This window comes from Notolepis coatsorum (genome assembly GCF_963971535.1).
Source record: "Notolepis coatsorum genome assembly, chromosome: 1".
NCBI lineage: Eukaryota > Metazoa > Chordata > Actinopteri > Aulopiformes > Paralepididae > Notolepis > Notolepis coatsorum.
In genome coordinates, this window is record NC_140165.1 from 311,884,280 (window position 1) to 311,895,328 (window position 11,049).

The 11,049-nt window shown below is 49.1% G+C and overlaps 1 protein-coding gene across 1 annotated transcript in view; it reads left to right on the top strand.

Annotated features, from left to right (window-relative positions):
* Window positions 1-5,295: 5,295 nt before the first annotated feature.
* The window catches only part of LOC311226102 (uncharacterized protein), a gene marked incomplete at both ends in the record, with an annotated part of 28,474 nt that continues 22,720 nt past the window's right edge, over window positions 5,296-11,049 (top strand). The window contains 2 exons of the mRNA XM_084311477.1: window positions 5,296-5,314; window positions 5,401-5,454. Coding sequence (XP_084167603.1) covers window positions 5,296-5,314; window positions 5,401-5,454 — 73 coding nt within the window. The remainder of the gene's footprint in view (window positions 5,315-5,400; window positions 5,455-11,049) is intronic.

Consider the following 11,049-nt stretch of genomic DNA (forward strand, 5'->3'; position numbering starts at 1 on the left):
GAAACATAGAACCACAAGTAACGGATAACAAATGCGGGAGTGGGTAGGGGAGACAGTCGGGAGGAGAGTAAGGGAAAACAAGGGGGGTGGGGGCAGGAGAGGAGAGAACGTGGGGCAGGGGGAAATGGTGGCGAGTTGGAGGAGGGTGGTTATGGGTAAGGAAGGTTGAATGCTTGGGAGAACAGGTAGGTTTTGAGTCTGGATTTGAAGGTGGAGAGTGAGGGAGAGTCTATGATGGTCTGAGGGAGGGAGTTCCAGAGTCGGGGTGCAGCTCGTGAGAATGCCCGGTCACCAAAACTTTTGAGTTTGGATATCGGGACAGTGAGGAAGAGGACCGGAGGGAACGGGTGGGGCGGTAGGGGAGAAGGAGGTCAGTCAGGTAGGGGGGGGCCAGGCTACAGAGGGCTTTGAAGGTGAGGAGTAATGTTTTGAAGTTAATGCGTTCCTTGATCGGGAGCCAGTGGAGGGAGTGGAGGACAGGAGTGATGTGTTCGCGGGACCGGGTATTAGTGAGGAGGCGAGCGGCTGAGTTTTGGACCATCTGCAGTTTATGGAGGGAGCGGGAGGTGATGCCAGTGAGGAGGGAGTTACAGTAGTCCAGGCGGGAGGAGATGAAGGCGTGTATGAGGGATTCAGCAGCAGGGGGGGAGAGGCAGTGACGGATTTTGGCAATGTTGCAGAGGTGAAAATATGAAGTTTTGACAATGGAGCGGACATGGGGGTCAAATGAGAGGGTGGGGTCGAGGATGACACCGAGGTTGCGGACTAGGGGGGGGGGGGTGATGGTGGAGTCATTGATGGTGAGTGTGATGGGTCCGGATCTGGTGAGGGTGGTGTTGGTGCCGATGATGAAGAGTTCCGTCTTGTCGCTATTTAATTTGAGGAGGTTATGGGTCATCCAGGTTTGTAGTTCAGTGATGCAGGATTCAATGTGACTGAGGGGAGGGCTGTGGGGGGATTGTGTAGTGATGTAAATTTGGGTGTCATCAGCATAGCAGTGGAAGTTGAGGTTGTATTTGCGAATGATGTGACCGAGGGGGAGAATGTAGCAGATGAAGAGCAGGGGGCCTAGGACTGAGCCTTGGGGGACCCCCTGTGTGACTGGGGAGGGGGAAGAGGTGTGGCCGGAGAGGGAGATGAATTGATGTCTGTCGGTGAGATAGGAAGAAAACCAGTCAAGTGCTGTGCCCTCAACACCCAGTTTGTGCAGCCTTTGGAGGAGGATGGAGTGACACATTGTGTCAAAGGCTGCACTGAGATCTAGTAGGATCAGGATGTTGAGGGCACCAGCATCAGCGGAGATGAGGAGGTCGTTGATTACTTTGACCAGTGCAGTTTCAGTGCTGTGAGCAGGGCAGAAGCCAGTAGGGCTGACCCCTATTAATCGATTAGTCGACTAATCGGTCGAAAGGAGCCGTAGTCGACTGGCCAACCTCTTAGTCGAATATAATTATAAAAAAAAAAAAAAAAAAAAAAAAACGGTATTAATATATATTTTTTTATCATTCTTTCCAAAAGAAAAGAGGCCTAGAAGCGTGACTAACGCTAATGGCACGCATACCAGAGGCTAACTGCCTACGAAAACAGGCACAGAGGCACTGAACGAGGATTTCACCATCTAATGAACACACTAGACTAGACAAATATCAAGATGTATCCATCAGTGGACCAATTGCATGCTTTTGCACCAATTGCATGCTTTTGCAGAGGACAAGAAGCCTTCAGTCGACTCCTTCAGACATTAAGCACCCCCCACAGCCCAAATGGAATAATAACAAAAACAAAAACAAAACAAAAAAATATTATATATTTTTTTTTCTTCTTTTTTAAGGCGACCAATAGTTGACTAACGGCAAATTTTGGCCAATCCTAGTCGACCATCCAAATCCTTAGTCGGGGACAGCCCTAGAAGCCAGATTGAAGGGGTTCATAGAGGGTGTTGGACTGGAGATGGGAGTGGAGTTGGGAGGCAGCAATGCGTTCAAGTGTTTTGGAGAAGAAAGGGAGATTGGATATGGGGCGGTAGTTGGAGAGGTTGGATGGGTCGAGGGTGGCTTTTTTGAGGACAGTGGTGACAGCGGGGAGTTTATAGGGGGAGGGGACGTGGCCTAGGGATAGTGACTGGTTGAAGAGGGCGGTGAGGTGGGGGATGAGAGCAGGGAGGCAGGCCTTGGTGAGAGTAGTGGGTACCGTGTTTGGTACTGTCGTGGAATATTTTAAATGAGCCAAACAGTGAAACTGTCGAAATTCAGATAGTAGTTTATTTTTTCTGTGGCCACAGAAAATATCCTCAGTTTACAATCAGAGACAAGTGAAACACGAGCGTCTGACCTGAGTGAGTGAGAAAGAGCTCTGGTTAAACTTACAATTAAATACACCGGTTTCTAATGACAAATGAAAACAAAGATGGTTTTATGGGTTTTGTCGTATCTGACACAAGATTGATATGAAGACAACAAGAAAAGAAGAAGATGTGATTTTCTTGGACATATGTCATATCTAAGTCAAGCTGTCCTGACCCTTAAGTTGTTTAAACTAGTTAAAGCTTTGTACAGAGAAATACGTATTTAGAACAGCGAAACATGACATTTTCTATAACAGTACCCAACCCTGGATGAGCAGCATGTGAGCGAGTTTTGTCACAAAAGCCAGTATTGTCTGTTGAAAATGCATTTTTACGTTTTACAGATGTTTTACAGCAGAAACCGTCTGCTGTTCTTTGACAGAGCCAGATAAATCCCTTCACAGCGAATCAGCACGCAGTATTCAGGTCAGGTGATGCAATATGGCTGCTACCCGGGAACTGTGTTGTCTGAAAGTGAATTGTAGTGTAACTTTGGCTCAAAGTCATCTGTAAAAATGTATTTTCTTGGAGGAAATGTGAGCGTGACGTGAGTTTATGTCCTTTGGGACATAACTAAGGAGAGAAAAGCTGAAAATTATTAAGTTAACAATGCGGAAATGTGGCACGAAATCTAGTTCACGTGTAACTTTGGCTTAAAGATGACGCGCTGCAGACTTGCCAAAGATCCACCCAGACTTGCCAAAAATCAAACGGCTTAAATGTGGGAAAATGGGAAAAATCACGCAGACAGGCAGGAGGACAGTTTTCCTTATTTCATAGTAGGATGTTGAAATCCTCCACGTAGCTGCTTTAAATAGCGGTTATTAATCCTGATTGCTGAGGAATAGAGTCGCTGAAATGCTTTGCGACCACTGGGGACACAGGGGAGACAGCTCAGGGCCACCACATATCAACGTTATTATCATAAATGTTATTCACTGATCCTGGCTCACGGTATCAAAGGAAAAATCAATGTCTTTGAAATGAACGGTGGAGGGCAAGGGGGGGGGGGGGCGTACAGAGAGATGGAAAAAGAGAGAGAGGAGAGGGAGAGAGGTAGAAGGAGAGGAGAGAAGGAGAGATAGAGGGGGGAAAGTGGAGAGGGAAAGAGAGAGGATAGGGGACGAGATAGAGGGAGAGCGAGAGAGGGAAAGGGAGAGGAGAGAAATAATGAGAGAGAGAAGGAGAGAGAGAGAAGTATGATCACAAGTAATCATTTGTGAGTTTTGAGGGTCACTATGGATATTAGCCTCTTTGCTGTCTGTCCATGGCCTCAGGCACACACACACACACACACACACACACACACACACACACACACACACACACACACACACACACACACACACACACACACACACACACACACACACACACACACAGACATACACAGACATACACTACGCACGATGACCCCGGCCGGCCCTATAATTACATCTCTCTGTTCTCACATTCTCTCCATCTCTGTTTTTCTTTCATTCTGGACATGATTAGCATCAGACTTTATCTCCCTGCTCCTCCCTCTCTCATTTTCTCCCCCCTCCCAACAACCCATCTATTCCCTTGACATCTCCCCCCTTATTAACTCTCTCGCTCTCTCTCTCTCTGTTCTCCGTCCCTCTTTCCATCCCTCCCTCCCTCCCTCCCTCTCTCTCTCTCTCTCTCTGTCTGTGAGTGAGTCACATTCTTCGCGGGGTTAATTGGCTTAAACAAAGGTATGTGATTCTACATCAAACGGTCTCAAACAACAAGAGCCTCCTGGCTTGGCATGTACCCTCCCTCCCTCCCTCCCTCTCTCCCTCCCTCCCAGGTCCCGTTCCTGTCCCCATCCTCCCCTATGGAGTTAGCCTTCCTCACCAGCTACACCCCCCCCCCCCCATCTTACGACGGCGAAGAAGAGGACGCTGGCAACCGCATTACTGGTCAAACGTCTGCAGTAGCCGGCTGCACACATTAAAAGAGTCTCCTCAGAGAGAACAACCTGCTCTGTCCCTTCCTGTAAAGGACTTCTGTAAATGGTGCATATTATTTATATAGCAGCTTTTATCCAAAGCGCTTTACAATGTTTGTTCCTCACATTCAGCCATTCACTCATCACACACATTCACACAACGGCGACGGAGGCGACCATGATGCAAGGTGCCGACCTGCTCATCGGGAGCAATAAGGTGTTAAGTGTCTCGCTCGAGGACACTTCGACGCGCTGGCCGGGGGAGGAGCAGGAATCGAACCCGGGAAGCTTCCGATCACCAGGCGGCCGCTCCACCTCCTGAGCCACTGTAACCACTGTCTGTGTTGTCCGACCAGTCCAGTCTACCGTACAAGTGTACTCCCAGGAACTTGTAGGTCTCCACCATCTCCACCTCCTCCTCCTCCTCCTCCTCCTCCTCCTCCTCCTCGATGCCGTGCTGCTTGAAGCCTGTTATTTTCTTGAGCACCCGCCCCCCCCCCCCCCTCCCTCCCTAACCTCGTTGCTTTCCCCCTAGTTTGTCTTTATAGCTGTGCTTGGCTGCTCTTAGATCTTTCTGGGGTCCTTCTAGACGACCTCGCCCCCCTCCATGTGAGCCCATAAAGGCAGCCCCGCCCCCCTCCATGTGAGCCCATAAAGGCAGCCCCGCCCCCCTCCATGTGAGCCCATAAAGGCAGCCCCGCCCCCCTCCATGTGCCCATAAAGGCAGCCCCGCCCCCCTCCATGTGCCCATAAAGGCAGCCCCGCCCCCCTCCATGTGCCCATAAAGGCAGCCCCCCCCCCCCCCTCCATGTGCCCATAAAGGCAGCCCCGCCCCCCTCCCTGTGCCCATAAAGGCCCTCTTTCGCCTCTTCAGGAGGTCTTTTATGTCCTTGTTGATGCAGCGTCTGTTGTTGTTGGGGAAGCAGCGTACTCTGCTTCCCTCGCAGAACCTTTTAATGTGATCCGTGATGCAGTGGGAGAGTCTGTCGATATCATCCCCATGTCGAAACAGGTCCCAGGTCAGTTATCATCATCCCCATCGTGTCTGCTCTCGAACAGGTCCCAGGTCAGTTATATCATCCCCATTGTGTCTGCTCTCGAACAGGTCCCAGGTCAGTTATCATCATCCCCATCGTGTCTGCTCTCGAACAGGTCCCAGGTCAGTTATCATCATCCCCATCGTGTCTGCTCTCGAACAGGTCCCAGCAGGTCAGTTGTGCTGAAGCACTCCCTCAGCTCCTCGTCAACCTCAGCAGACCATTGTGGAATAGACCTGGTGATAGCTGACTTTCTCTCGATGAGGGACTGGTATGTTGATCCGAGTCGGATGAGGTTGAGATCCCCCCCCCCCCCCCCTCCCAAGCGAGGATAGGGCAGTGGAGCTGTATGCCTCTTTGACATTAGCATACAGCAGGTCCAGAGTGTTTTGTTGTTTTGCATTTCACGTACTCTGTGAAGTTGGTCACGGCCCTGCCCAGCTTGATGTGGTTGAGGTCCCCGTTGACGGGGACGAGTGCGTCCGGGGTGTTTTGTCTGTAGTCCCGCGGAGTGGATGACGTCACTCGCCCTGTGTCACCACTGCGCCCGGTGGGATGTAAACAGCGACGGTGAGGACATGCGTTAGCTCCCCTGCCTGGTAGGTAGTATGGTCGGTGTCATACTCAGAGCCAACAGTTCAACGTCTGGGGAAACAGAGGCGCTCTTTAACCATGATGTGACCATGTATGACACCAACTGGCGTTAACAAAGACAGCTAGCCCTCCGCCGTTTCCTTTTTGCCGCTTTGCTTATTCCTGTCACTTTGCTTATTCCACCGTGAAGCCGTCCCGTTCGATGGTGCCGTCCGGAATGTTGTTGTTCAGCCAAAACTCTGTGAAGCACAACAAGCTAGCTTCAACCGCACTCCCGTTGGTTCTTCACGAGGACAGAGAGCTTGTCTGTTTTGTCTTGTTGGCCCGTGAACACCAGTGAACAGGGGCAACAGTGGCTCAGGAGGTAGAGCTGAGCGTTCGTCTGGTAATCGGAAGGTTCCCGGTTCGATTCAAGCTCTTCCCGGACAGCACGTCGAAATATCGTTGAGCAAAGATACTTAACCCCTAAGAGCTGTACTTATACTGTACCCATTCTGCAATCTGTTAATTAAAGTTTTCAATCAATCAATCAATCAATCAATGCTCCCGATGTGCAGGTTGGCACCTTGCATGGTTGCATAGGTGAATGTGAGGAACAAAAAAGTATAAAGCGTTTTTTGGATAAAAGCGCCATATAAATAAACCATTTACGATTGAATGGACGTTTCCCATGAAAACAGTGTCCTTGTCTAGGGTAAGACTCCTTCTCCTTCACGGTCCTGCCTGCTCCCATCTCCCTCTGGGAGTCTTAATCTCGACAGGGAGGTTCTTCTGCCGGGCTACAACTCAGTCTCTGAAACCGAGGAGCGTATCGTGTGTGTATAAACAGTCCTGCCGGCATTGTTGTTGTTGTTGGCGACCTCCATTGTTCTAAGTAGACGAGTCCTAACTGGAAACTAACGTCTAGCTGTTAGTTATTTACAATAGCAAAGAAAACTACATACAAGCACTTACGTCGCTAAAATCAATCAAAGGCAAGGAAAGAAAGAGACACAATAAATAGTAGAGAAAGAGGCAAAGAGTTGGGGAGCTGGAAAAAAACAAATGCCGTTATTGACCATATTCACACGGCGGCCATTTTGCTCTCATGTCATGCTCAGGTTGGCATTCCTTTGGGATTCCTTTCCACCCTAATATGGTCAATATCGTATAGTCATATAGTTGGTATACAGTTACACACGTTCATACTAAATAAAATATTATATAGAAAATATGATAATTTCGGCCACATCGCCCAGTCTCACCATCCCTCCTCACCCTGGTGCCCCCCCCCCCCCCCCTCTCAGCAGTCAGTAAAATCAACGTGACCCTTTTGTTCTTTCATCTCCCAAGTCTATATGTCCGTCCCCCCCCCCCCCCCCCCCCCCCCCCCCCTCCCAGTTGCCCCCTCCGACTTGGACAGGAAATTACCTCGTCTAGCCACTGGCTGCTAAACGTCCACTGTTGTGTGTTTAGTAAGAGGCACTGAGTGAGAAAGTAGATAGAATAGAATATGTGTGTGTGCGTGTGCGTGTGCGTGTGCGCGTGCGTGTGCGCGTGCGCGCGTGTGTGTGTGTGTGTGTGTGTGTGTGTGCGCGTGTGTGTGTGTGTGTGTAACACAGAGTGTGTTGGGACCGGTACATGGCCTCTCAAAAGCTCTACCGTTTCTGATTTCTCTGTAAACAGGATTTAAGGCTGTGGATAAACTTGCCTTTTCAAAATAGACAGACACAGTAAAAGAGAGGACAAGAATAGATAAGACAGACAGACAGACAGACAGACAGACAGACAGACAGACAGACAGACAGACAGACAGACAGACAGACAGACAGACAGACAGACAGACAGACAGACAGACAGACAGACAGACAGACAGACAGACAGACAGACAGACAGACAGACAGACAGACAGACAGACAGAGAGACAGACTCAATAATGAGGGACAGAGCGAGAGTGGGAGCGGAGACAGACAAAGAGAGACTGTGATAGAGAGAATAAACAAAGCCGGCTCAGCTATTCAGTGGACTGATGTGACAGACAGGTAGAGTCCGTCACCAGCAGCCAACCAGACAGAGAGGAGTCCGTCACCAGCGGCCAACCAGACAGAGAGGAGTCCGTCACCAGCAGCCAACCAGACAGAGAGGAGTCCGTCACCAGCAGCCAACCAGACAGAGAGCCAGACAGACAGACGGAATGAGAGCAGGACAGTGACAATGTGATAATGAGACACAAAGACACCCTGTCAGTATAGTTGGATAACATAGGTGGCAGTGAGGATTTACTGTAGATGGAGTGAATGTGGACTAAGGAGAATGGAGAGGATAACAGAGTATCAGAGGCAGCCTGGTAAATGGTGCATTTTATATAGTGCTTTTATCCAAAGGGCTTTATTTGTTGTTCCTCACATTTGACCCGTTCACTCACACACTCACACACCGAGGCCGGAGGCCGACCACGCAAGGTGCCAACCTGCTCATCGGGAGCAGTTAGGGGCTTATCGAGTGTCTTGCTCAAGGACACTTCGACACGTTGATTACTGAGGAGAGAGATGGAAGTAAAAACGAGCGGTGCTGCTCATTTCAGGGAACTGGATCGGAAGATGATGTTAGATTATATATTTGAGAGAGTTCACGCGCCACACCTGTTCAGACGAGCACCGGTGCTGCTCAGATCATAAGGACCATACATTCTTCAAAAAAGGAAGGTGTCGGAGTGACGGATCATCTTTAGAAAGATATTTAATTGGATATGCCAAGAAAAATCACTAACGTTTCAACACAAACGTCTCTTCAGAGTGAAGAAGTGTGAAGAGACATGTTTGTGTTGAAACGTTAGTGATTTATCTTGGCATTATCCAATTAAATATCTTTCTAAAGATGATCCGTCACTCCAACACCTTCCTTTTTGAAGAATGTATGTGTAACGGAGGTACCGCAGTATATCCACAGTCACGGGTACAAGTAGTGACGTGGCTGTGGATGGTAAGCGGTACTGCAAGTAAAACTCACTCCCCAGAGGCATCCAGACCCGGAAGCAAGAAGTGAATTCACTTCTTGCTTAGTGGTCTGTGATGCCGCCCGTGACGCGGGCGTCGGGGTTCAACTCCCACTCAGGGCGATCCCTTAACAGGGGTCGAATCGACTAAAACACAACGCAGACAAGATCACACCGGCTACATATGGTCCTTATCTGAGCAGCACCGGTGCTCGTCTGAACAGGTGTGGCGCGTGAACTCTCTCAAATATATAATCTAACATCATCTTCCGATCCAGTTCCCTGAAATGAGCAGTGCCGCTCGTTTTACTTCCATCTCTCTCCTCAGTAATCAGCTCTGGGATGGAGAGAAGCAGTGATGCCTGCTGCACCAGGGAGACAAACTAACTACATGATCAAAGTAGCCTTTAGACTATAGAAGATACACAGGAAAAGAATGGATGGAACTAATGTTCCGGACAGCATCATATGAAAGGGTGACATATAGAGTCGCAGGAAGAGAGGATATCTTCGCTGAGGTATGGGACCGTTTTCTACACCTGACTGAACGGTCTGGGGATGAATGATTAAGGTGGGGTTTCAGTATTATCAATGATGAAGGTGAAAAATGGGATCTGACCTGATGGTACCTATACTTTATATTGTATTATGTATGTATATGCATTAACGTATATGCATCTTGGTTATATATGCACATAGTAATGTTTTTTTTTTGTAAGTATTTTCTATAATTTTTTTGGTATGTCTGTATAAGTATTTTGTATGTTTTATATGTCTATACGAAAAAGAAAAAGAAAAAAAATCTTGGAATTTGCATATTATGCTGTTGAAAGATATCTTTGAATATTTGTAAGATTTGTGCAAAAATATATATAAAAAAAAAAAAAAAGAAGATACACAGGAACCGCATGTATTAAACCCACGCAAGGGCCACACGTGACATTGCTTGGGAGCCGGGAGTCTCAGGGAGCTCAATCTGAGAGGGAAACGGTAAATGGTGCTTTTATCCAAAGCGCTTTACAATTTGTTCCTCACATTCACTCATTCACTCACACACCGACGGCGGAGGCGACCACGCAAGGTGCCGACCTGCTCATCGGGAGCAGTTAGGGGGTTATTATCAAGTGTCTTGCTCAAGGACACTTCGACGACACGCTGAACCGAAACCGTGAACCTCCGGATTACCAGACGACTGCTCTACCTCCACGAGCCCCTGTCGAAAGAAAACCCTTAAAAACTGGAAAAACTCAAAGGCTTTCTTTCATTTAGATGAATTGACTCAAGATTAACTGATCGGGTGTGGCTGGGTAGCGCAGTGGACTAAGCACTCGCCTACCACCGCAGAGACTCTGGGATCGAATCCAGCTGTCAGCGCCGCGGTACCTCCGGCTTGGTCAGTCGTCCCTACTACTAACACAATTGGCCAGTGTGGGAAGCCGGTGGGGTTATGTGTCCTGGTCGTTGTAAACTGCGACTCCTACTGGTCGGTCGGGGCGCCTGTTCGGCAGGGAGGGGATCTGGGAGAAATAGCGTGAACCTCCGCACGTGTTACGTTCCCCTCAGGTGAAACTCCTCGCTGTCGGGTGAAAAGAAGCGCCTGGCTGACTCCACATGTATCGGAGGAGGCATGTGGTAGTTCTACACACCCTCCCCAGGCCGACAGCGGGGCAATGCGCGCAACGACCAGGAAGGGAATTGGCATAACGACTAAATTGGGATGGATGATAAAAAAAATACAGAAAAGCCCAGAAATAAATAGAAAAATAAACAAAATAAACAATCAAACTAAAGCTCACAGGAGTGGAGTCAGTGGGACGCTTCTAAAAGGTGAACACGTCTCCTCCGTTCACTCGGTTCCCAGGAGCAGGAAGAAGAACCACAAGGAGAGGCCGGAGATTCATCATCACCACATAATGTAAACGCCGCCTGCTGCGTCTGATACGCACCGCCACGCCACGCAGCTGAGACAACGCCCCGGGGCGGTGGTGGCGGTGGTGGAGGAGGGAACAAAGGGTTAAAAATGAGCTCGGTGGAATGGGGGGAGGGAGGGAGGGAGGGAGGGATGGAGGGGGAGGGAGGGAGGATTTAGGAGAGAGTTGATGGGTGAGTGATTTTTGAGTGGGTGGATATGGGCAACTGAAAGATGGGG